The following is a 27501-nucleotide window of genomic DNA, read 5'->3' as shown; positions in this document are numbered from 1 at the left end:
AGTAAAATTAAAATTTGAGACGTTCGTTGATACATCGACCACAAAGAACACCAGTTGTGGAACGCCACTTCATCCAGGTTGCGTTAATACGTGAAGCAATTTCATAATGCAGTTCCCCATTGGCTGATAGCGTTGATCCGAGGTATTTAAATCGCTCAGTTCTAGGCAGATCACTGCCGCTGACACTGATTGTGCCTGTTTCATGGGGATCGGCCATCAAAACTTCAGTTTTGTTTAGATTCAATCTGAGACCGTGTTGCATAAGGCGATCATTCCATTTTTGGACAAGTTGCTCGAGATCATTTTTACTATTAGATGCGAGGAAAACATAATCTGCACAAAGCAGTGTCTAGGGCGCTAGATGTTGGATATCCCTTGTGACGGTGTCCATAACAAGAACAAAGAGGAGTGGTGAGAGGGCGCTTCCTTGATGAACACCAACAGAGACACGGTTTTGATACACCCGCCATACTTCGAACTTTACTTTTCGGATCGTGATAGAGCAATTGTACCCAGCGCACGAGTTCTTCTGGCACCAAGTGTTGTCGTAAAGCATACCAGATGAGTTCGTGTGGTACACGGTCAAATGCTTTCTCTAGATCCAGAAAGGCAATGTAAAGAGGGCGATGCTTCTCACGGTGTTTCTCCATGAGTAACCGCGCAGCGTGTATTGCGTCAGTAGTTCCGCAGTTTTTGACAAATCCGGCTTGATTCACGGTAATTTCAATGATTTCGCGGATACGGTTGTCAAGAATGCGTTCAAAAATCTTCATAGTATGGGAAAGTAACCGGATCGGACGGTAATTTGAACATTCTGTTGGATTACTTTTCTTTTTCCATATTGGAACAGTGGTACTTTCTTGCCAGTCAGATGGTGTTCTTCCTTCTTGAATAACCCGATTAAAAAATTCACTGAGCCATAGTGTTGGGACCCAGTTCTTCGCCTTCCAGAGCTTAGATGCGATGTCGTCAGGTCCTGTGGCTTTCCCCGATTTCATTCATTTTATTGCCTCCTCGACTTCAGTTGCGCTGACAGGTGGAGCTGGTCCAAATGTGGGCAATGATTGTGGAAGTGGAAGATGAGCAAATTCTTCTTCAACTGATCAGCTCGAAGTATTCTCGCCTTCTATCCGTTGCGACTCGACGGTTGGTAAGCATGGTACCGTTCTTGTCATTAACGCAACAGAAGTGTTCGATATCCTGTGTACGTTCGTTACGACTTTTAGCAAGTCGATACATCTCCATCCATCCTGAGTGTCCAGTTTATTGTAAAGATTTTTGTAATGGTTCGCCCGGGTGACAGCGACTGCTTTCTTTGCTTCCCGGTTGGCATTCTTATAAATTTGCCAATTCGCAAGCGTTATCGTCGAGAAATTGGTGGTTTCTTTTCACGGATCTTCATGTCAATATCGTCATTCCAAAGCCAAATATCTCGGTTGATGTACCGCTTAGCCAGCTTGTTGACCCCGAGGGTTGCAGAGGCCGCTTTATGGATCGTGTCTTTCATTTGGTCCCATGATTCTTCCACATTCGTAATGGTCAGTAATCGTGTCAGTGAGATCGTTTCTGCTTTCTTCTCACGAAATCGCCACCATTTAATGCGTCGCGGGCCAGTGCGTTCCTGACGCCGTTTTATCGGTGGCAGGACGGCAATCAACGGCCGATGTTGAGGTGCGATGGCCTCATAGGGAACGGCTTCAGTGATAATGGTAAAATGTCGGCGTCTTATGAGAATATAGTCTATTTGCGTTTTACTGTTCCCACTATAAAATATAGGAGGATGAGACAATCGTTTGATGAACCATGTATTCATAAGTACAAGGTCATGGGTGTCCGCAAAATCGATTATACGCTCCCCACCCTCATTGTGCGCTCCGAACCCCTTTCCCCCGTGGCACCTGTTCTCGTCTGCCTTTTCACTCACATGACCATTAAGGTCGCCGGCAATGATAATATAGTCGTCAGCAGGCACGTGACAAGTCTTTTCATCGAGAAGTTGCCAGAAGGCATCTTTCTCGGCATCAGGTCGACCTGTCTGTGGTGCGTACGCGGTGAAGAAGTGAATAGTGCGATCAGCTGATATAATGGTGAGCTTCATCAGCCAATCATTTCTTTAATAGTATCACTTCTTTAATAGTATCACGGAAACCTTCTGGGCTACCAAAATAGAGAAATTTATAGCCATTTCTACTGCGTTCGCGTTCAATGTCGCAACTTTTGGCACCAGACCATCGGGTTTCTTGCAGAGCGCAGATATCAATGCGCCTTTTCGGAAGGGTTCTTGCGAGTTCCTCGGTCTTTCCAGTTAGGGAAACAACATTTAGCGCGCGGACACGTATTTGTTTTGTTCATTTTGTTCGGACTAACTTTCTTACGTCCTGATGCCGTCCATGCGTCAAAACCCCTTGCCCATTTCTCGACAGGACCGGGGCCCGTCCTTCCGCGTCGACTGAGGTGGACGCCCTAGCATTTCTCCGAGGCTTCTGACTATATCCGATCATCATGTTTGTAACGACATTGTATGCATTTCCTTGGTCGGCCTGTCGCGGGACCTGTCACCAAGAGAGATCAGGTAGGATTTAGCATAGTGGAATAACTCCAACTATACTCTATTTATCTCTTTCCCTGATCTCAGCATTTTATTTCTGTTTTACTGAGGATAGTACAAAATACGTTGCCTCAAACGCTCCTCCCTTACCTGAGCTTAGCACCAGCATACTATGTTAATAGCATGGCGGAGTTGCTTGTATGATTGCAGCTTATATTCTCATATCAAAATTGATCCCTAGCAACCTCATTCACACATCACCATATATGAGCAATCTTAATGCATAGATAAACTCGGAATAACCTGCTCACACCCACATTCCACCCGCACGGAACTCGATTGTGCGGCAAAGTTTCCACAAAATTCAAAGTATCTTCCGATAAGATCAAGTCATATGCCCGGTATAATAGTTAGTGGCGCAAATCAGACTGGGTTAGTCAAGTCGATCGACTTAATTTCCAATCGCAATGATGATGATTCAGGCATTTTTTCGGCCGCTAATGAAACTGGAAAAAAAAATTGTTTAAATTGCGATTCCAGTTCGGCTTAAGTATTTCTTTGACATTCTTTGGTAATCATTTTATTTCGAATATGGTTCGGCACTATTTGATTTGGCAACTTCACTGATACGGTTATCTCGGTACGAAGGCATTTCTATTTTTGCTTTCGTATTAAATTTTGTATTATCTTTACACCCGTTAAGAGGTTGTCTGTTCATTGGAATGTTGCTGATAATGGGAGTTGGCAATTTTTGAACGTAGCCAATATCTATTGAGGTGTTAAGTAAGCGAGACATTTAGGCGAATATTTCAAGTGAATAAAAATTTGAATATCGCTAATTTGATTTGAGTAAAGGTGTGAATGTGACACTGTTGTTGATCGCGCTCTGCCGTAACAAAAGCTTATTACATGTTTCTCCATCAAATATTTCAGATACTTTTTAACTTGGATGCAATGAAATAATGCACCCGTAAAACCGATACTCCGATAACGAGTGCCTTAATTCAGTGCCTTAAGTAGTTTTAAACTGCATATCGTTGCTTGGTTGTACGGAAAAGAATGTCGTCACATCCAACGGGACTACGTTTTTCATCGTTCTCCTCTTCGTCGCCACCAAATAACGGCAATCTATCGCCTACAACAATTGTTACGAAAAACCTACAGCCTCAACCGCAACAAGGCAACAATATAAACAATAATAATAATAGTAGCAACAATAATACGTTCAACAAAAAGTCGACATCGTCGTCGACTTCATCACCGTTGTCAACAGCACCGACGACCAGAAACCAATTCACAACAACCAATAGTTTGTCAGGATCAGAAACTGATATCTCGACATCTACAGAAAACTTATCAATGGAGCAACGTTACGTATTGAAGCATACGCCGCGAGTTGAGCCGCAAGGACAGGAGAATTTACAAGAGACTGTGACTGCAGCGAACGAAAATAAAGGTGAGTGGGAAAATGCATTTCACTTCATATTTTCAATATATTGAATTTGGATTATGTCTTATACATTTTGAATCTTGGTTAGAGCGACAGGCTTTCATAGCGGAAGGTCGTGGTTCCAATCTTACTGACGGCAGAGAGGCTTGTATCGTGATCGAATGCTTGTTACCAGTCGACCCACTCTGAATGAGTACCTGTGTCAGATCGGGGTAACAATCACGAGGGAGCGCAATGCTCCACTGCCGTGTTGTCGTCAAATTGCTGTCCTCCAAGTGACTCAAAAAGATAGAAATCGCAGGGAGACAAGTCCGCACTGAAGGAAGGATGTTTTAAGGTTTCCAAGTCAATGTATTGCACTTGTTTGTTTCGTTGCGTTGGCACAATGAAGAATCCCGCTTCTGACAGATTTTATCTCGTTTTTTTCGCCGAAATGCCAGTTTCGAAATATCTCGCATTTCACACTAATACCGTCCATTAATAGTGGGTCGATCATTGAGAAAATCGTGATGAATAACACCTTTCCGACCAAGCGCCTTGACCTTCACTGGTTCCACCTCGCGATTCTTGCCCCACTCCACTCCCACTTCTGTTTCTACTCAGGTGTATAAAGGTACGACCGCATCTACGCTACGTGACACTACATAGTATAGCCATAAGTTCTGTCAGTCAAACAAATCTTTATTTCTCACGAAGTAATAAACCAAATCGATCAAAAAGTACACCATTAAAAAAGGAAAACATAGAGCTTCCAAATGAAAAAAAAAATATTCAAAATTGCCGCTGTTAGTAGCTATACAGTTCCGAAGTCTGTGAGGCCACGCATCGATCGCTTCACGTACGGTACGAAGCGGCATTTCTCGAGCTGCACGCACGATGTTGGCCTTTAAACTCTCCAAAACTCTCCAAGTTCGATCACAGGCTGTCTCCTCTAAATTAGTCCAAAAGCTGTAGTTCAGAGGATTCAAATCTGGGCTGCCTGAGGCCCATTCTTCCGAGGTTACAAAGTCAGGAACATGGGCCACTGACCATTGCTGAATTATCTTGGCTTTGTGAGCGGGGGCCGAGTCCTGTTGGAAGCACCACGGCTTTCCAGCGAATAGAGATTCACTTAATGGCTCGACTACATCCTCTAACATTTTTTTGTACACGCTCGCATTGGTTTTGCCGTCAGCCTCTAAGAAATTTATATCAGTTACTCCGTGAAATGAGACGCCCCACCATACCGTGACAGAAGTCGGATGGTTACGACGTTGGACTCGCGGAGCATTTCCTTTGGCTTCGTAACAATTCTGAGCATATATTTGATCATTTTGTCGGTTAAATTTTTCCTTGATGGAAAAAATTTGTTTATCAGAAAATAGAATTTTGCGATATTTTTTACCGGGAAATCGTTGCAGAAGAGCGATACATCGAGTTCGCCGTATTTGTTTCAGTTTTGATATTAAAATAAGACTAACGTACACCAGGTCCGAACCGAGACCGAGATCTTCTCGTAAAATACGACTCATATTTCGAGTTGAAACGCCCATTTCTGCCGACATTTGTTTCTACTTGCGGAGAGGAGCGACGAACACGCTCACGCATAGCATGCACGACATTCGGGCGATGTACGGAGCGCGGCGGCGCTCCCGCGGCCTGTCAACCACATCAGCTGTTTCGCGGTATCGAACTAATGTCTTAAAAAAAAGATCGTTCGTTTACCGGTAGCTTTTTAACCAAACTATGAATCTTTTTCGGCGTATTCCCACATTGGTGCAAAGCAGTAATCGCGATTCTTTTTTCGTAGTTACCGAACTTCATGGTGTTTTCGTTCACGCGCTACTAACCTTCGGAACCTGAAAGTCTGGCGGAACTGGGATATGGTTAGGTACTCTCCGTGCGCAGTGTTACCAGTTTCGGCGGCCTAACATTTCTCGCTATACGCATTGACTGGCAGAACTCATGGCTATACTATGTACATTCCCCACAACTGCCACGACGCGGCATGCACTTATTGCACTAGCGCAGCAGCCAACTGCAAATAACTTCATGTTTTGGCATATTAATAGGTGAATACAAACCAAAACTGAAAAATCCTACCAGTCAATTCAGTTGACTATATGGAAATCGCACACGACACTACAAAATATTCGGAAATTGGATACAGTAATCTGTATTCGCCGTTGGACGTTTTCCAAATCGGTCTTCGAACACGGTAATATTCCGAAAAAATTCGAAAGTGAAGGGATGGCCTTACCCTTGGTGCACCTCAAGAAGACTACAAACAGGAGATCTACCTTCTGGCGCATTGCTTGAATTTGTATGATGAAAGCAAATCATTGCACATCTTCGACGTTCTTCGATTACTTGCTCGTGATAAATTTCGCGCATTTACTCTAGTGTTAGTGCCGTGTATGTGGTCCAGCGCATTGGAGTGCGGCCACGTGGTTGCGAGCACATGACATTGAACAGCTGTTTATGGCTTGCTATATGCGATAGGGAAACACACATAAGAAAACCATCTAGATGCTATCTATACACTGATTCACGGAAACATGAACCTCAAGGGCCGCGGGTCAGTTAGCTGCCTCGTACCTACCTGATATTTCGTGCCCCCTAAAAATTTGATTTGTTCCACCTGTGTGTAGTCTTCTTGATGCGCTTATTTTATTCCTTCCGAGAAATGCGATTTCAGCACCAGCTTTACACATCGCAGGAATTCGCAGAGAAGAGCATCCCTCAGATCACCGACTCGAACATGGATACTTTGTAGAATTCCTAGTTATTTGTATAGGTCCGTTTCGGCCTTAGCTTTGATATGGAGGTCACCAATGGTATGTCCGGCATGCGGCTCGTGAAGACCGACATTTGTATGGACCACATTCCATTTGAATGTCATGGCTGAACATGTCTCCTATTTTCAACAGACTTCTAAGATGGTTATCAGTACCAGCATCTTATTACATCAAGTGGGTTAGCTCGCACTTAGCACGTAGGCCATATTTGATTGCGAAACCATGTCCTCTAGCATCATTCAGTAACCAAGAAAACCAAAGAGGACTCAATGAATCCCCCTGGAAGATGCCTGTCCTTATGCAGGTGCTCTGGTACTCTCAGATAAATGCACTGACAAAATGGTATGCCACTCTTCCATGGCTGCCGGTATATTCGGAAGACATCGATTTGTAATTAAAGAGATTCCTTTTACATATTCTACCACTATCGAGTGCTTTTTGGAACACACTGACCCAATTCGGCAGCATTTCTACTTCTCGGTCTCGAGGGTCACATTGACCCATTCGTTTATAATGGACATTATGGACTTGTAGAGGGTTGCTAAGCAAGTGATCAGCCTTGTGCCTGTGGGGTTCTGCACCGGGCTCGTCTTAGGGATAAGGTAGGTGATTCCCGAAGTGAGGAAAGATGAAAATTCCTCCGGCCGACAAATGACCTTATTTATGCTATGCGTGAACTTTCTGTACCAGAAAATCTGTATCCGATCCGAACTGGGGCCTCTTCAATTCTTCGAGCTCTTCATGGCTCAACGAATCTCCTCTTCGGTAACCTCCGCAAAATTCACGTCATAGTGGCATGGCGGGTACCTTCAACAGTAACCCCTGAATTCCACCCTAATATTCTCTTGCTTTGAGTATCGAAAATTGCGTTCTCTTGATACTCTTTGAGAAAGTATCGCTGGTTCCTCGCATTCGTTGCCTTCTGCACGCATCTGGAGTGACTTTCGTTGCAAAGTCGCAACCGACAACATACAACATAAAACTTGTACTTCAGTGTGTCTAGAATTTCAACTGAGTGTCTCATTGTGTCTCATAGTTTCGGCAAACCCTCTGCATTTTATCCTTGGCCCGTCTGATTGTGTTGATTTGTTTTAGTGAGTCGCGCCGACATTTCAGACGAAAATTCCTCAGCGAGGTCTTTAGTCAGACGTTGAGGAAGAGTACTTCGGCGAATACTGCACCACCTCTACCTCCATCGACATCTGGTCACTAGTTTCCGCGATGACCGCAAGTCGAACATGCTGACCAATGAAGGCCGGGATTGTGTCGTTACGAGTAACAAGCGGTACAGTTACGTGTGCGTATTGCGGGAAAGATTCGACGAATTTTTGGTGCTAAAAGGGATGGTGAGATGTTGTATCTTGCCCGGCCTGCTGAAGTGGTCGCCACAGAATATGGCGAAACAGGTGGAACTAGTGGAGCCATTCTCCTAGTGATCGTGGTACCTAGATGTCGAACCGCCCGGCAATTTATGGTTTCGACGACGTGCTATCCATTACGGGAGCCCGACTCAGTCACCAAGACGGCTCCCGCCGGTTATCCGCACCGCACCTTAAGTTCTTTTTCTTCTCCTCATTAGACACCTTAAGTCTTTCCTTCTACCCAGTAGACGGTGGCGTATTTTACACCTAACTGCCAATGAGTAATCTGTGAGACTACAAAGTTCCTGCACTTTCAACGCCTAGCTCCCTGAGACGCTCCGGTGGCCTACAGTCATCCAGTCTGAAGCTATCCTTTACTCCTCCACAACCTGGTCTTTACTCTAATTTGATAGTGTAATCTTCAATTTAGCGCCCTTTTATTAGTGTAAATAAAGGTTTGTTTTCCAATTATCCATTTAGGTCGTTTTGGTCCAGAACAGCGATTCTCCTCAAATGTCTCAACAGATTCAACAAGATACGCATCCAGTAACCGATCACTTTCGGAAGCTCGCAACCCAATATTCGCTCAACCCAACAATGGAACAAACACGTCAAATCGTAATTCCCTAAAAGAGGTCAATTCAAATCGTTCATCGATGGATGTCTCCACCTGCTCTTACAATACATTGATCATTCATAATGACGATAGCATGTATTCGATTGCAAATCGTGATTACCCCAGTCCACCACCAATGACGAAAAAGGAACGACCAAGATCATATGGTGAGCCGGGTATGCAGGAGATAACTGAAATTCCCGATGACTACTTGAATCAGAGTCACGTACTGAAGCATTTGGCAAATGAAATAAAATTACCGGCTAAGAATCGAACCAATACCGGTCACAAGACAAACTCTGAACCTCATGAGACCAAGGATAATCAGGGAATTGAATGGATAATGGAAGAACCGGAATCACCAAACAAATCGAAAAGTAAAAGCCAACCGGACCTTACAAAGTATGATTTTAAATAAATTTCTTAATTTGTTGAATATAATGCTGAACTGTTATTTGTATAGGCTTCCAACCACTGATGCAGATAAAGTAAATGCTCTTCTCAAAGAAAACACAATGCTGAAGCAGCAGCTGATCATGTGCAACATGAAAGTCGCTAAGACACAAAAGGTAATTTCCTAGAAGTGAATGGGGTAATTTTGGAGGGACTGTATAAACCATAATTGTTTCCATTTATGCGTGATTAATTCCATTTAAATCATCTCAACAGCTCGAAGAAGAAGTTGCAAAAGTTTATCGAGTGTACGAAGAGCTAGTTCAATCATGTGATCGGCGCGAGAAACTAGAAAGAGTGGCACGTATGCGATTACAGGAAAACTTGCAGAAAGTACAAACACTGAACAGGGCACTGAAAGATCAAGTTGACATTTTCCAATCCCAACTTCTGGCACCATCCGAACATCAAATTCTCATTGCTCAACTTTTCTCTCAAAGTAAGTATTCTGAAACCTTCTTTCCACTTAGAGTTTATCCGAAACTCAACACAAGCTCCCTCAAAATTTACAGATAAAGAATTATGCGCCGCAAAAGAGCGACAGGACATAGAGTTGGCCGCGCAACAAGAAACATTACAGGAGCAACGAACACATATTGGAATTTTGGATACGGCATTGACTAATGCACAACGGAATATTCGTCGATTGGAGGAGGAATTGCGTAAAAAACAAATCTGTATTGATCGTTTGACACAATTGTGTGGTGCGAACAAGGCTAAACAGAATGACTGTAAAGTGCGATTAGATTATGAGACTGAATTGAGTAAGGATTCAAATCGAAGTGGTAGCAGTACAAATAGTGATTCTAAGTGGCAGCTACAGGAGAAGAACAGTCAGATTATGAGGTGAGTGATTAATTTTTGAGAATATTTTTTGCATGTAATTGCGATGAAAATAATTGGGACTGTAAAAGTTATGAACAAATTGGAAACTGGAAACAAGGATTTCATTTTTTTTTTGTTTGAGGATAGAATGGTCTGCGCTAATTTTGAAGAGCAAAGTACTCCTTTCTCGTGGTCTGTGAATCACTCTTTTTCTTGGGGGAATATTAAATTTTTCAAAAAGGTTGTTTGTTGACGGATTCGTTTGCTATGGCGGAAGTAAATTTATCAAACACTACCTCCTCTCTGCCTTACGGAGCTACGTGACCGACAGTTTCTACGGTAGTGTTTGCTTCGAAATCTTTAACTCGAAAACTAGTCCTGGGTATGAAATGTGTATTGTTCGAAAATCGTTTCAATCTTACTTTTTCAGACGCAACAATAATTTTTGGGGATAGAATTAGTGTCATTACTGGTTCTAATTATCGGCACAGTAAGGTAGAATGAAATGGTCAATGAAAATGTCAGAGTTGTGTCATTACAAGAAATTGAGGTTTTCACTTTTACCGAACGTTGAAAGTTCAGAGTCGAAAGGCATATGCATCTGCAGATAGACCTCTTTTGCTATCTTCATCGTGGAAGGGAGTATAGCAACAAAAATTGGTCGCTGAACCTTCGATGGGCGCGAAAAGAAAATATTACAGCAAAATATTGATTCAGGGAGGCAGATCGGATCATACGCAAAAAATCAAGATCTTCACTTACAGCAAGGGTGGAGCAGTAGAACGTGGAAGGTACCAGGTAGCTTACTGGCTCGTGCCCTGATGGCGCCTACATAATTTTCTTGTGTTTCCTCATCCAATGTGGCAAGTCATAAATAGCTGTGCTCGTAGTCATTGCTCCGACCACGTGGCCGCACACCAATGCACTGCATCACATACACAGCACTAACAGCAAAGTAAATGCGCAGAATTTTTCTCTTGCAAGTGACCGAAGAAGATCGAATATGTGCCGGAAGAAAAATCTACTCTGTGCAGTTTGCTTGGATGATAGGTATTGTCACCGGGCTTCTGAGGAGTGTCCTCCTCTACCTCTTTGGGAAACAATAACCTTTTCGTTTATGTATTTGAAAAAATGAGATTAGATTCCAAACGAGAAAAATTGAATTTGGGATAGGATGAGTATTTTTCGAGTTACAATGTAGGGAGAGAGGAAACATCAAGCTACATCGGAGAATGATGTTCCGTTAAATAATGCAAAATAATTATATTTCTCGCTCGTTTTCGAAAAACTCGTCATTAGGGATGATTGTTGGATAATGCCTACAATTTGGTTCACCGATTTTGACGATATCTAAGAAAGATCTGGTCTGCTTCCACTTAGAACAAGATTTACTCAGATTAAACAATCGAATTCGAAGCCCAAGTGCAGTTGGTTAGACTTTTATTTGCTCATCGACATTACTTTCAATCGGAATTCGCATCGCACTTTATACTGCTTAATTTAGGCGAGATGGGAAAGTTCATGGACAGTAGCACCTTTCCTAAAGGAGGGAGGAAATGTAAGAAAGATTAAACGAGGTCAATTAAAGGAAGATTCCTAGTCCGCTGAATAACCCCACTCTGATTCTCTTCGTTTATCAACGTAATATTCACAAGCTGCATGCATGTATAATGCTGCCGACTAAATAGCTTAAATGACATATAATCTGAAACTTTTGTTTTAAATGATTATGAATGGTTGTCAAGTCATCAGTGCAACTTGGCTGAACCGTCATTCCATAAGTGGTTCGACGCTGTGCTCTTCGTCCTGTTGCCCTCCATAATTTTGAATGTTGGCCGGCCACCAGACAATGAACGCCGCCTCGCGGTAATGACGACAAAGATGTTTTGTTGGATCAGTAGTGATCAGATCTGATCTGCGGTAGATGAGTTTGCACCCGTCATGAAAAAATTGCTAAAGAGGCGTCTTCGATGGTATAATCATGTAATTCACGCTGGACTGAACTCACCAGCTAAGCCTAAACATCGAATTCGATGGAAACGACAAAAAGTCAACTGAAACCGCGACAACTTGATGTGGTAAATGGTGATTTGTGAGCCTCTCGAGTCCATCCGAATCAAGCCTATGACCGAGAAGAGTGCCGGATTCGATCTATACGAGTCTAATCCGCTACTGAACGAGACAGAGGCTGCAAAAGAGAAAGAAGATTGCTGATCTATCAACTGACTTGTATGAAGTAATATGTGCTTTGAATTATAGAAGCCATTTCTACAGAGCAGGTAATCTGAAGTACCTGCGGATTACTGAACTTCAGCTCTCAAATATTAGCAAAATGGAGGGAGTAAACCCTCTTGAAAAATCAATTTTAAAGTAAATCGTTGTGATATTAAACTAACATTAGGTTCAAGGCGGAATTTTTTCAACCAGTTCAATCCGTAATTCCTGGATGGCCACTATAAAGAGAGAGAGTAAGTTGCTCTCAATTCGGTTCGGTATGGTATTAAAAAAAAACACCATGTTTTTTAAATTTACCGGAAAACCCCCCTTAAGTTCATTCCAAAAGTACGACGAGCCGACCCCGCTTGTGAACGGGAAAGAAAAAGAAGAAAATGCAGATGATGTTTTCCTAGCATCTAATAGCAAAAATGATCTCGAGCAACTTGTCCAAAAATGGAATGATCGCCTCATGCAACACGGTCTCAGATTGAATCTAAAACTGAATTTTTGACGACCGATCCCCATGAAACAGGCACAATCACTGTCAGCGGCAGTGATCTGCCCAACGTTCGTTTGCTATGTACACACGTACGCATTCTTTTCAGAGATAGAGCAGCATATTGATATTGAGAGTACAATTGAATGAAGGTCTCTTGTGATGTTCTTCATTCAGCCTTAAAGTTGTGCATTCGCTAGCCACTCGGCTAGATAATTCCTTAACCGAAAACAAATTGATAGAGTTGATAAGACCTGGACTGAGATCGGACGTTAAGAGACAACTTCTGTACTTTCCGGCTAGCACCAGTCGCGAGTTGTACAAGTTAACATAGTGCAGCAGACCAAAGAAGCAAACATTCTGGCTAACGTGCATCTGAGGAAATCCTCAGTATGAGGATTATGTTCTGTTTTAGTTTAAACTCGGCAGATTTGACATATATACGAGGGCTATTTGGAGGATCCTTAGGCGAAGTGCTTCTGATTTTCCAAGTGTTGCCGCCGGATTCTGATACTGATAGTAGGACAATGTTTTGGATGATATCCAATTCTTCTTGAACGAATTTTTCATGAACATTACGGCTACTTTCCCTCGAATTCGAGTTAACAATAACTCTTCAAAATTGCTGAAGACGAAACTTTTTCGTTTTTCGAAGGACGAATGTGCTGCCCTTACGGGGAGATTTTACTGTGCACTCGCTATGGCCTAGACCAACCGAAAAAATATCTGGAAGGCTTTTCAGTAGCCAAAAGATCCTGCTGTTGTTTTGTTTTCCGGGGAAGGTTCCAATGAAAAGGCTCTGTGAGCCCTTTAATAGCTGTCTTGATTTGCAAATTAGATATTTACGGATATGTTCCCCAAGCTAAACTTTGTCATTAGGCAAAGGAACGAGAAATAGTCAGTCAGACTTGATGATTGATTAATTCGAAATTGTCTTTCGTGAATTTTTGGCGTTGACGACCGCAGAAGAATGACCAGGTGGTCTGTCTCGATGGAAAAGTATTCCCTTCTTCATAAAGGGCTTTCTCAAAGGCGATCCTCACTATCTTGCCGACCAATGGAAATGTTGACTTATCTCCATGTCAAACTCGTAGACTCGAGTCTCATTACCAATAATTATGCGTTTCATGAAAGTCAGGTTATTATTCAATTCAGAAAAAATGTCCTCAGCAATCACCTTTGGATGCTGTTTTTACACGAAATTCAAGTCTTTTGGCAAGACCTGGATTGCGATACGTCTCATACGCATATTTCCACCACAATATGCTAAGCGTATGCACTGTTGGTGCACTGTTCGAGCACAGAGAGTGTCATAGGTTGGATTTCAACTGACCGACGCCATACTTGCAATCGATAGACTACTTCGTGATCAGCATTAGATTTAGGAGTTGTCTTCAGAATATGCGTAACAAGAAAGGCGCTGACATCGGCCATGAAAGGGATCACCATCTGATGGTCTCTTACGTTCGCTTGTGTGTTGTGTCTATCCTAAGTCCAACGTCGGCCCAGCTGTTGCTCGACAGTCGGAGTGCTATCTTGCTGATCGAACCACAAATCTACTGAGTAACGTGCCTGAGAATATTGATGAGCCATCAAAAATGCTCTTTTCTCGGGTGCTGCACACGTTGTCGGTCACGTCCCGAAGGGGCCTCATAAGATCTAGCTGACTGCGGAATCGGGAAACGGATCGATGAATGGAAGGGTTTAAATGCTCTATTGACCGCTACGAGTGATGCCGGTGTGAGCGCTTGAACTCCGATGCCGTGCGAAATTCCGGGAAGTTCAGCGTAGTGTCCGCCGTGACAAAAGGGAATTTGCTATTGCGCTGGTCAGGGAAGGAACGGTCGAATTCTCATCCATGATGTTGAACAATTGAAGAGGAAACAACACTTCACCAGGGTCCTTAACTGTATTACATCCCGTGAGGTCGCTCCTCTTGTAGATGAAATAGCTAGCCACCGTAACATGCGGATGCGGACTGTTTCTTCAAGCAGAAGAGACATAATTTCGACCATCGATGCAATGAAACGGAGTAAAGGCGCTGGACTTGATGGTTTTCCGGCAGAGTTATTTGTGGTTGCACTTGCAGTCAATGCACATCTGCTGCTTACACTCGTATGGAAATTTTGGGAGTCCGAGACCTTTTCCAGTAAAGGGGATGATCGTTATCATCCCAAAACAAGTCGGAATACCGGAAGCTCGCGCTTCAGGTATAAAGGTTTTGTGTTTATCTTATGAAAGAAATTTCAACGCACATAATTCTATCCGTATATCGCTACAAATCCAACATAATCCTTCAAATTTTTCCAAACTATGAGACATACGTACATATTACAGCCTAATATCTATGGGTGCTCACCCTAAACAAACAAACTGCCTATTTCCGAATACTGTACACATATATGCACGTATATAAATTTATCGTACCCATATTTCCGATTTACGTCTTATATCTATCTGAATTAGGCACTACCCGCAAAGTTCATTAACACGCATATATTATATACCTACATACACACATGTCTGGCGGACAAATAACTAAAAAACTAAAACAAAATAGTTGTCTGCCACCCAATTCATAAGAACTCATTTCGTTGTGGTATTGACGAATTGATATGTGATGATGACGTCATGCAGGTTGTAGAGTGCACGAAATTCACAAAAACTTGTAAAGTTTCACCCCCTATAACTTTGTTACTAATGGTTGGATTTTTTTCAAACTTGACCAAACAGTTCTTCATTACACGCATGCCATTTTGTACTTCTGGGATGAATATAAGGGGGGTGCCGGGTAAATTTCTAAAATGTGGAAATATACTATTATTAACTTTATTTGTGCAGATATCGGAACCGGATATATTTTGAGGCCTAGATTTCGTAGAGATGCACTACTGCGATTTTTTTCAGATTTTTCGGTTGGATAGATTCTGAGAACGAGACCTGTTTCACTTTTTGGGGGTCATATTTTGAGACCTCACTCCCCTACGTTTCACCCAACATCAAATATTGAACCAGTTTCGAAAAGTACTAATTGAGACCTTTCATTTGATACCCTACACGGCTACATTCTGTGATAAAAAAATGTGTACCCTCCATTCACATGTATGGGGAGCCCTCCCTTAAACTTAACACAAGCTGGCGCCACTTACTGCATGTAAAGGGAACACCAGATTACATACTCTCGCCAATTTTCATGTCAATCGGTCCAGCCGTTTCCGAATAAATCGGGTGTGACAGACAGACAGACAGACACCGTCTCGATTCTAATAAGGTTTTGTTTCACACAAAACCTTAAAAAGGGTACCCGTTTCGAGTGTGACAACTGGAGGGGTCGCAAAAATAATAACTAAAATAATCCTGGAACACATCAAAGAACATCTCGAAAGCTTGGTCGACAGAGAGCAAGCTGGGTTCCACTCCGTATACTCCCGCATTGACCACATCAACACCACACCGATCATTTTGGAACAATGCGTGGAATTTAAATCTTGGTTGCACTTGACCTTCAACGATTTTGAGAAAGCTTTCGATAGCGTGAACCGGGAGTGTGTCTGGAGTGCTCAACGTAGGAGGACCATGCCGGTGGAACTATTAGCTATTATCAGAGCGACATATAATGGCGCAAAAAGTCACGTCCAGGTCCAAACCGGAGTCCGCAATCTTATGCATCTTATCACCGATATTATTTCTTTTCGTGAACGATGACGTTTTTCATGCTGAAGGACGTGGAGGAATTCAATGGACGATAACATCTTTCATCTCAGCGGGTCATGGAAATTGGCCAAATGGTTCTAAATTTGGAAAGAGAGGCAAATTGGGCTGAAGATAAACACCAACAAAACCAAAGTTCTCAGCCTGAAGGGTCAAAGCACTCTCCCTATCTGCATTAATGAACAGAGCGTCGAAAGCGTCAATTAATTTACATATCTAGGAAGCGTGTTTTCTGCCGACGGCGGCACCGAATTAGATGTCAACAGCGCTAGATCCGCTTTTGCTTTCCTGTTTCATATCTAGGAATGCAGTAAACTCAAGACTAACATCAAGTTGAGACTGTTCTGTGCAAGTGTTCTCTCTGTCTTGCTATATGGGGGTAGCACATGGTATCCACTGTTATTTAAAATTTCCATACTTTCGTCAATACGTGTCTGGGTCGTATCATCGGAGTACGTTGGCCTGGCATTATCAAACGAAAAATTTGGTCGGCGCATAGACTTGGTGCTCGTAGCTGATGTGATAGGAGGACGGAAGTGACATACAGTGGAGTCCATTCTCCTAAGACGGCCGACGAGTGGGTCGCCCTAAGGGCACTTGACGCAGAACAATTGAGGAGGAGTGCAAGCGCCTCGAGAAGTTGTGTGGGGAGCTGAAGCGCATTTGAGGTAATCGTGAACCAAGGCTCGCAGATGTAGTTGACGCGCTATAACTCACCAGGGGGTGAAAGGCAACCATTTATATATATGCCTGTTTTCACAGAACAAACCCACTACAAGCTATTTTCAGCCTTTTCTATGCACCTGTGCATGAAATTTCGTTAGCAATCCACAATTTCAAACAAACTCTTTGCTGAACAAAACTTGCGGAAGTGAAGACGAATATTTTGCGTTGAGTGGACTATATCGTTTTGGTGAAAATTACGAGAGAGACATCTTCGATGGTGTGGCCATGTAAATCTCGCTGATGGGAAATTAGCTGCTAAAACTGGCCTGAAAGTCGACCGTAAGGCTTACCAAAATAACGATGACCTGATAAGCTAGAGGATGATTTGGGAGTCTCTCGATCCCACCCCGATAAAGCTTGCGACCGAAAACTTTCAATTCTTGGAAGAATATGAAGATTCAACTGTTACTTTTGATCCATTAAAAAATTCGGTATGGATGGTAGTCGGAGTTGACAAACCTTCACTTCTTCGAGGTACGGTGGTTGCACGCGTTAACATATTTTCTTGGGAATATTGCCGTTGTGAACTCAAGTTGGTATGGACCGGAATGGGCTTCATAGGTAAAGAATGCTTCTAGTTGTCTTCTACAGCTTCACGCAAAATAATTACCATAAATTAGCATCTTCTTTGCGATTTTGTGTAAAACAAAACCTTATTAAAATCGATTCACCGTTTGCTTGTCACACGCACTTTTCTTCAAAATGGCTAAACCAATCCGAACGAAATTTGGTGGACATATGGGAACTATGAGATTCCACGCATACTGTGAATGACATAAATGTACGTGTAGTTTAAAGATTTTTTCATCGAATACAGTCATGTGGGGTATCAAATGCAAAGTCGCAATTAGTAATTTCCGAATCTTCTATTAGTTTTGACGTGAATTGCAAATTGCGCGAGTAACGAGTCAAAGGGTACAGACTTAAAGTGAGGCAGGACTCATTTTCGGAAACTATCCAACCCAAAAATCCGACAAAAAAATCGGGAAGGTGTGCTTAGATGAAATCTAGCCCTTGAAATACATGCCATTCTGATATCTGCTCAAATACTAATAGTATATTATCAACTTTTAGAAATTGACTAAAAAACCCCCCTTAAGTCCATCCTAGGACTACCAAATTTTGCACCGGCATAGAGGACAGTATCGTGCATACGCATTATCAATTTCGTGCGAATTTGCCGCATCCTAAGCCATACAAATAAGATGCTCAGGTCATAATTAACGAGAATAATTGACATTTGGGTGAAGTATTAGAATTCCCATTCATGAAGAACATTCTTCTCCCCAGCCCTTTTTGTATCTGTTTTAGGTTAAGTTCACATTTGCTAATAATATTAAATTCTGAGTGTTCTGAGTTGACTATTATCAATACAGGGCTTTCCATCAAATGATTTATTTCAATCGAATTTAAAAAAAGAGAGGGCAATGGAATTTTTAGCTTTGTGACACGGAACTGTCATGCATTCATCGCTCCTCACATCTTCTACTTTTCCTTCAGTCTTTGTCCCGTTTACAAGCGGGGTCGCCTCGTCGGGACCGATTTCAAATGCCTGATCTGGATGTAATCGCGAGGCTTTTATTTCGGCCGTCCTTTTGGTCACTTACCATCGACTTCGATGTTCAGACCAATGTTGGTAAGCGACTTCCCTTTAGTGCGAATTACGTGACCATACCATTGAAAACGCCTCTCTCGCAGTTTTTCCACGATCGGTGCAGGTTTTGTTTGCAAAACAAAATCTTATTAAAATCGGTTCAATGTCTGTCTGTGTGTTTTTTTTTTTTTGTTTTAAGGAGGTGGAAATCTTCAAAAGACTCAGGCCTGGGCACGCCAGAGTGTGGGATTTTTATTCACTAAAACCACCCCCAACTCCCCTCCTACCCCGTGGAACCACCTTTAAGTATTGCATCACGGGGTGGAGTTAGCTTACTTCAGCTAGGTCTCCTTCCGTCTTCCCGCGGAGTTCGTAACCGCGCCTTCCTCACTTCTGCTTTTTGCAGTTTATTCCGGACAAAATTTTCTGGTGGTGGCATTTCACCTAGAGTTTTCTCTAGGTTCCTCCTTTCTTCCACGAACCTAGGACATTGGAAGAATACGTGCGCTGGATCCTTTAGGACCCCGTCGCAGTTTGGACAATTAGGTGAGGTGTCCAATTTAAACCTGTACAGGTATTGACGGTATCCTCCATGGCCGGTGAGAAACTGGGTGAGATTATAATTGATGTCCCCATGCTTTCTCTCCAGCCACTCCCCGATGGAAGGGATGAACCTGTAAGTCCAACGACCCTTTTCTGACGGGTCCCATCGCTGTTGCCATTTGCTTATGGATCTCTCCCTTTCGGCTTTTCTAACCTGCGATAAAGGAGAAATGGACCTGGTGTTATAAATGTTCATCATTTCGGTTGCCAGGATGTCAATCGGTGTCATTCCCGAGGTGACGAACGTAGCATCGTCTGAGACGGTCCTGAAGGCAGAACACACCCTTAAGGCTGTTCTTCTGTAAACCGTACTCAGTTTATATGCATTGCCTAAAACCTGCAGCGCGTTTCTCCAAACTGGGACTGCATACAGCATGATTGAACTCTCTGTCTGCCCTTCTGTCTGTCACACGCAGTTTTCTCAGAAACGGCTATACCGATTGACACGAAATTTGGTGAGCAGGTAGAAACTGTGAACGCCTAGACATCTCGATCTGGAGATATCCTTCTACGTTGAGAGTAGGGGGGTCCACATACATGCAAAAGGGGGGTATAACATTTTTTTTCACCAAATATAGTCATGTTGGGTATCAAATGAAAGGTCTTGATTAGTACTTTTCGATGCCATTTCTTAATTTTGACATTTGCTTGAAAGGCGGGGATTGGGAGGGGTGGAAAATGTTGACTTCTTTATCCGACCCATTCTCAGAAACTACCCAACCGAAAAATCTGAAAATAGGGATAGTTCTGTACTCAAATATACGCCAAGAAGAAGCAAACAAAATCTTTCATACCTGAAGCGCCAAGCTTCCGGTTTCTCGGCTTGTTATAAAACTTACTTCCTTGGGTAGGCCACTGTTTACCCACCACGACGACTCATCCAGCTTCAGCTCCCTGTATTTCAAAAGCGCAGGGTACAAAGGTATATGTCAGATGGCACGTTTTTTTTCATAGTTTCGGGAAAAAGGAGTAGGTCCACTCTTTCGTATGCTTTGTTGATATCAAACGATACAGCTTTCACGATTCTGCCCGGTTTAAAGTCAAAGTTGATTGTTATTCTCATTTCTTATATCAAGCAAAATCAAAGCCATTTATCAATATATAGAGCAGAACTTTATATTTATAGAAAATATAAACTTATTTTCACCATCATATCATTGTGGTTCAATTTATCTTTCAGGCTGGAGAGCGAAACCCGCCATTTAGAAGAACAACATGCCCTGCGACAGAACGCTTCGAAATTGTCCCTTGAAAAAACCTCACAGGTAAGCAAAGATCCTGAATAACATAATTTATTAAATCGGTCAGGAAAATGTCTGCCAAATGTTGGCTATGTTACTGGGACATCAAATAATTAATTAACCATTTTCTTCACAGGAAACTGATCGCATCATCGCTGAAGCAAAGCACGACAAACTTCGCTGTTTAGAAGAAGTTCACTCGGCGCAACGCAAAGTCGGTGATTTACAGTCACATTTGAAAGTACTCGAGAGTCGATTAGCAGAGAAAGATGCCTTGATACGAGCACTGCAGAATCAGAAAAGTATGTTGATGCAGATTAGACGTAAACGATAGTTTTGCTAACAGGACTTGTATTTATTTCTTTCCAGTTAGCGGATCATCATTCGATTCGTACAATCTTTCTACAGACAGCTATGCATTGCATCCCCTGCGCTACAACTCACCATCCTCCTTCAACGCCTCGAACAATTCCTTTAACGTAGCCGCAAATGTTTTACTCGACACCAATGCCTATGGAGGTGTCTCTGTTTCCCCATCATCTACGGCATACAATCACCATCAAGTGGCAATGAATGGCCTGTCAACACCAACCGCTTATGGACAAACAGCACCCACTTACAATCATCAAAGTGTCGTGAATCTCCAATCGATTTCAATTCCGGGCAATTATTCACCAAATAGCTCCAACTACAGTGCCAGCTATGATCCAAATTCCAATTATATGACACAAAACTCGCCAACTTTCAATACATCGTCATACGTGGACAATCAATACGATGAACATATGAAGAAACAAATCGATGAACAACTGAGCAAGGTAAGTCAGCTATCGCTGATGCAAAACAGTGCTCGTGCTTCATCCAAAATGCTTGATCAAGCGATTGTTGGTTTGAATCCCAAAAATAACATTATCCTAAGCCAAATCCATGTGAGCAATGAATTAGCCAAATCATGTCGAACCATATGCAATTCGAAGGAGACATTCTATTGATATGTGTGGATGTGTGAAAGCGAACAAAGGAGACAACAGAAAGTCCGTTTTCGATGTTGTAACGTGATTTTTGGTTTTGTTTTCCTTTGTTTTGGTTTCGTTTTTTTGCGATTTTTTTTCCTTCAAGTACTTTTAAGCAGTTTATTTTTATATAATCGTACAACTATTGGATTAGTTAGGATATAATGCAGATTCTAGATTGGAAGACACTTGATTCAAGGGTATGTGTAGGTTTTTTTTTGTATTTAACTTTCTTCCATTATATTTGAAATTAATGAGACTGAATTAATCGAGTCTTCTACGATTGTTTTGGGGTTTTATAATTTGTGAGAGGGTATTCCACCAGATACGTTTGGCCTGGGTATTCTAATTCGAATGGTGATTTACAACGCGAGTTTTCTCATTACAAATACTAAGTATATATTATACTTTTGAAAAAATAAAGCTTCAAAAGCTTAGAGATGTGGAGGTATCCACAAAAGGTCATCGAAAACCAATGGACAAATATTAGGTTGTTGCAAATGAAATGGCCGTTTTGGTACTAAAATTTGAAACGACGGTCAAGCTTACACAAATTTATTTATTTAATCAAAATAGGTGCCAGGCGATTAAAAACACTTCTCTCAGCGAGATTCAGGAGCAGGTATGCCAGTTTCGTAGAAGTCCAACTGTTGGGTGTTGATAAATTCGTCGAAGGCAATTTTGACAGCCTCTTCGTTCCTAAATTGTTTTTTCCGTCAAAAAATGATCCAAATGCTTAAAAAAGTGGTAGTCGGTTGCCGAAAGGTCCGGCGAATATGGTGGATGAGGCAGAGTCTCATACTGCAATTCGTTCAACTTTTAAACCGTTGTTCTGGATACATGATGTCGTGCATTGTCGTGAAGGAGTATCACACCATCTCTGTTAACCAATCTCGGCCGTTGAATACTCAATTTTTGGTGCATTTCCTCGAGTTGGGCACAGTATTTTTGTGCATTTATCGTTTCTCCAGGTGCCAAAAAAGAATAGTGGATAACTCCAGCTGTAGACCACCAAACAGTCACCTTTACCTTCTTCGGATGGAGGCTTGGTTTCGGCATATGCTTCGGTGGCTCATCAGCATCTAGCCATTCTGCTGATCGGTCGGTCGGTCGTATAATATCTACTTTTCATTATGTCACTCTCACGTACTCGAGGAAGGCGATCAGACCCGAGTCTGCAAGGGACTCATCTGAAGTGGCTTCGGCCACGAAGCCTCACCGGAGATTATCTGGTACCATGGGAACCGGAACGGCCCTCTTAGAGCATATGTTCCAGGAGAATTCCTGGAGGATGTGTTCTCGGCCCGGTTATTTGCGGTTGGCCCCCTAGTGGGAGTTTCATGGTGGTTGTGGTTATGCCTACATCGAGGGCAAAACTCCTCGGAGCTCAAGCGTGACGTTGCGCTGTACATCTAGGATGCCGTACCCCTTAGTTGCGGCAGACGTGTTAGATAGGCCTCGCATCCACTGGTATGAATGCTGAGCCTGAACTCAGTATAAACCAGGACCGCTGTGCTTGCATGGCGGAGCTCTGATTGTGGTCCCAAAATCAATCCGTGCCCGAAGAGGACCGTGGCATTATGCCTACACGGCAGGTACTCACGTTAAACCCCCAGGACTTTCATCACATGTCACTATTCTGTGCAAAAAGGGATCGCTTCTGTTGCGAGTGAGTAAGGAACTGCAAATTTCCATTCGAAGCGCCATGTTTTGCTCCGTAAGGGCATGCAGAACCCATTTGTCGAGTTTTTTCACCTTTCCAAGTTGTTGCAAGTGCCGGGAAACTGTCAAATTATTATTATTATTATGTTAAGGGAAAGTCGCACCGCGTCCTTGAAGAACTATTGTGTCCCTTTTACTGGTTATAGTGTACCTATTGATCATAGTATCTCAAACAGGCCTGTAACCGTTAGGAACTTTAGTATGTTCCCCACTTCCAGATGTTTCAGCTTTGCATCTGGTATTAAGTGTTCTCCCAGATGTCTCGACCTACTTTGCATAAGTGCCGGACAATGTCCCAGGACGTGTATAGAGGTTTCGTTCTCCTCCTCACAAAACCTGCAGGCAGTGTCCGTAGATATCCCTAGCTTCCCTAGGTGATAGTTCAGCCGACAATGACCAGTGAGAATTCCCACTATGATTCGGAGGTTCTTTTTGGTGAAGTTTAAGTAATCCTTCGTGCGCATGGGTTCGTATCCCCCAATAAACACCCTGGAGTGCTCCATCCCCGGTAGGCCCGCCCAGTATAACACATCGTTCAATAAGTCCCGAGACTAACTATGAAAACAACATTTTATCGGCAAAATTCTTTATTATTCATCAACATAATCTCGTTCAAGGGTAATACAATCATTCCAAACCTTCTCTAACCTTTCAATGCCATGTTTGTAGAACGATTTGTCTTTTGACTTAAAATGAGCCTCAGTAGCAGCGATCACCTCCTCATTTGAGCCAAATCTTTTTCCCTGGAGCATATTTTTGAGATCCGCAAAGAGCCAGTAGTCACTGGGGGCCAGATCCGGCGAGCACGAAGGGTGAGGAAGCAGTTGGAAGCCTAATTCATTGAATTAGGTCATCGTTTTGATTGACTTGTTGCACGGGGCGTTGTCTTGATGAAAGATGACTTTCTTCTTCTTCATGTGTGGGCGTTATTTCGCTATTTCGGCCTTCAAACGATCCAATAACACTATGCAGTAGTCGCTATTGATGGTTTTTCCTTTTTCGAGGTAGTCAATGAAAATTATATCATTCGCATCCCAGAATACGGACGCCATCACTTTGGTGGCCGACTGTTGTGTTTTTGCACGCTTCGGGCGGCTTTCACTGGCCGTACGCCATTCAGCTGACTGCCGACTTCGGAGTGAAATGGTGAATCCATGTTTCGTCCACTGTCACATATCGACGCAAAAAATTCTGTTTATTACGAGTAAACAGTGCCAAACAGCTCTCCGAATCATTGATACGTTGTTGCTTTTGTTCCATTGTGAGCAAACGCGGCACCCATTTGGAAAAAACCTTTTTCATAGCCAATTTTTGGTGCAAAATAGTAAATGCACTACCAGTTGATATGTTCACCATCTTAGCTATCTCGCGCACTTTCATTTTGCGGTCATCCATCACGATTTTCAATACTTGCTTGTGTTTTCGGGAGTTACTGCCTCATTTGGCCGACCCGAACGTTCTGCATCATTTGTATCAGCACGACCGCGTTTCAAGTCAGCATACCACCGACAAATGGTTGTTTTCGACGGAGTAGAGTCCAGATAACGTTTTTCAAGCCATTCCTTAGCTTGAACAGTGTTTTTTCCCATTAGAAAACAATGTTTTATCAATACACGAAACTCGGTTTGGTCCATTTTATTCACGATTGCAAAGGTAGCGTCACTTTAACCAGTATAGCTTTCTTGGTTATGTTTCGAATTACATCAAATTTTGACACATCTTATCTGAAGGTTGGTACTTCTGAACCTTGGTATATAAATGGCATTATTAGCGCCATTTCTACGCTAGTCCCGGGACTTATTGAACGATGTGTTAGTTCCCTCAACCGTTTCTCTTCATATATTAGATTCATAGCCATGAAACCGTTTCCGATTCCACAGAAGGGTTCTGGCCCGTGTAAAGGCGTCCCTGCTCCCTTCTTGGCTAGTTCAGCCGCTGCCTCGTTGTTTTCTAACCCAGCATGGCCTGGAACCCAAAGTATCCAGACCTTGTTGGACGAGCCGAGTGTATTCAGTCTCTCAAGGCATTCCCATACCAGTTTGGCATTCTTCCACTCAAAATTTCATGGATTAGTTTTAAAACGATTCATCAACCAAATATGTACCAATTCAATTCTGCAAATATCCGAAGTGTCCGCCCCCAGACGGAACCTAGGGGGTTTCGGCGACCGATCCCGGAACTCCGTTCCCCGTTAATCCACAAAAAGGACACGACGCTGCTTCGGGGCGCACACGGGTTTCAGTCTGGACAAAGAGACCGCCTTTTTGTGTCCACCGATCTCAAGCTGGAAGAAATGTTCTCCCCTCTCGAGAACGCGGTACGGGCCCTCATATGGAGGCTGCAGCGGCTTCCGGACGGCATCCGTCCTGACCAGAACGTGCGTGCATGTGTCCAGTTCCTTGGGCGAACAGGCAGGTGTGGGCGAGTGTCGAGTGGGTGGTGGCGCTTTGATGCGTCGGAGATTGTCCCTCAGCAGCCGCACCAACCCCGACTCCGTGAGACCCGATCTCTTGTCGAAGACCGGATCGCTTGGGAGTCTTGGGTTCTCGGCGGGTTGTACGTAGGCCGAGTAGGACGAGAGGCAAGACTTGAGTCCAGGACCGGTCGTCGCGTGCCATAATGGCGGCTTTCAGCGTCCGGTGCCAACGTTCTAGCATCCCATTGGATTGCGGGTGGTATGCAGAAGTCCGCTGGCGTTTAAAACCCAGCAGTTTGCCTAACTCCGAGAAAAGGGTGGATTCAAATTGCATTCCCTGGTCAGTGATGACCATTGCAGGGACGCCAAAGCGAGGTATCCACTCTCGGTAGAGGGCTTCGGCACAAGATTGCGCCGTAATGTCTTTCAGAGGTATTGCCTCAGGCCACCGCGTGAACATGTCGATGATTGTAAGGCAATATTTGTAACCGTGCGAGTCTCGCAAAGGCCCTATTATGTGGAGGTGTATCGTGTGGAAACGCTTGGTAGTGCGGGGGAATGAGCCCACTTCTTTCCTTACATGCCTGGAGACTTTACACTTTTGGCATGTGATGCACTCTCTGGCCCAGGAATTGATATCCTTGTTCATGAAGAGCCAGAACTATTTTCCGGTGACTAACCGGTTTGTTGTCCTGATGCCGGGATGCGCCAAGTCGTGAACTGCGTGGAACACTTCCTTGCGAAATGTGGCCGGAATGTATGGCCGAGGTCCCTTTTCCGAGTCTTCGCAGCAGAGCGAGAGGTTTGAGCCGAAGATGGGCAACTCTCGAAATTTGTATTTGGGGTTGGATTTAAGGCTCTGAAGTGCTGCGTCATCCTCCTGCGCCTTGGCAATAGCCGAGAAATCGAGTGAGGCGGGGATGTTAACCTCGGAGACACGAGACAAAGCGTCCTTGCCGGACACGTGCTGGATGTCTGACGTAAACTGGCTTATGAAGCTCAGGTGTCGAAGCTGACGAGGGGACGCTTTGTCGGGCTTTTGTTTCAAAGTATACGTGAGAGGCTTATGGTCCGTGAACACTGTGAACGGCCTGCCTTCTAGGGAGAAACGGAAGTATTTGATGCTCAAGTACGCGGCGAGCAGTTCGCGATCGTAGGTACTGTAGTTCCGTTGAGCGGGATTCAACTGTTTCGAGAAGAAGCTCAACGGCTGCCAAACTTGATCCACCTTTTGGTGAAGGGCAGCACCTACTGCGATGTCAGAGGCATTAACAAAAACGGCTAGGGGTGCATCTTGCAGAGGAAATGCCAAGAGTGTACCGCGCCATCTACCCTTAAATTTCAAATGCTGCGGATCCTGCCGCGCCACACCAGTTTAGAGTTCACCAGGTTGGACCTAAGTGCCTTGATCACTGCTTGGCTATCGGCTATCGAATAGCTATGTTCTGCCTCCTGTCGAATAGTGTACGCCTAGTTTCTCTGCAATGTCTCCCACAGACGTGTGTCGTATTCGACTAGCAAACGCAGCCCGTTGTTGTCAATCGATGGTCCTGGATGTCCACGTAGCTTACTTTGAAGATTTACGTCGTCTGACCGGAATTTTTCGAACCACCGCCGTGTGGTTCGTTCGCTTACCGTATCAGCTCCGAATTCGCTGTTAATGTTCCTGGTCGCCTCCGCTGCTTTATGACCGAGTTTGAACTCCATCCTTTTTTCCTTTTTATTCACTGTT

At 43.4% G+C, this 27501-nt stretch overlaps 1 protein-coding gene across 3 annotated transcripts in view; it reads left to right on the top strand.

Annotated features, from left to right (window-relative positions):
• Positions 1–27501, top strand: part of LOC119648143 (serine/threonine-protein kinase pakD-like) — a 52952-nt gene that overhangs the window by 11154 nt on the left and 14297 nt on the right. The window contains exons 1-9 of one of the 3 annotated variants that reach the window (XM_038049691.1): positions 3003–3403; positions 3482–4004; positions 8617–9154; positions 9216–9321; positions 9422–9644; positions 9700–10051; positions 20558–20642; positions 20755–20920; positions 20988–21436. In XM_038049691.1, coding sequence (XP_037905619.1) covers positions 3608–4004; positions 8617–9154; positions 9216–9321; positions 9422–9644; positions 9700–10051; positions 20558–20642; positions 20755–20920; positions 20988–21436 — 2316 coding nt within the window. In that variant the 5' untranslated portion in view covers positions 3003–3403; positions 3482–3607. Of the gene's footprint in view, positions 1–3002; positions 3404–3481; positions 4005–8616; positions 9155–9215; positions 9322–9421; positions 9645–9699; positions 10052–20557; positions 20643–20754; positions 20921–20987; positions 21437–27501 lie in introns of those variants that run through there. The other 2 variants (XM_038049690.1, XM_038049692.1) reach the window with 2 other exon arrangements.

This window comes from Hermetia illucens, chromosome 2 (genome assembly GCF_905115235.1).
Source record: "Hermetia illucens chromosome 2, iHerIll2.2.curated.20191125, whole genome shotgun sequence".
NCBI lineage: Eukaryota > Metazoa > Arthropoda > Insecta > Diptera > Stratiomyidae > Hermetia > Hermetia illucens.
This window is presented reverse-complemented; position numbering and strand designations above follow the sequence as displayed.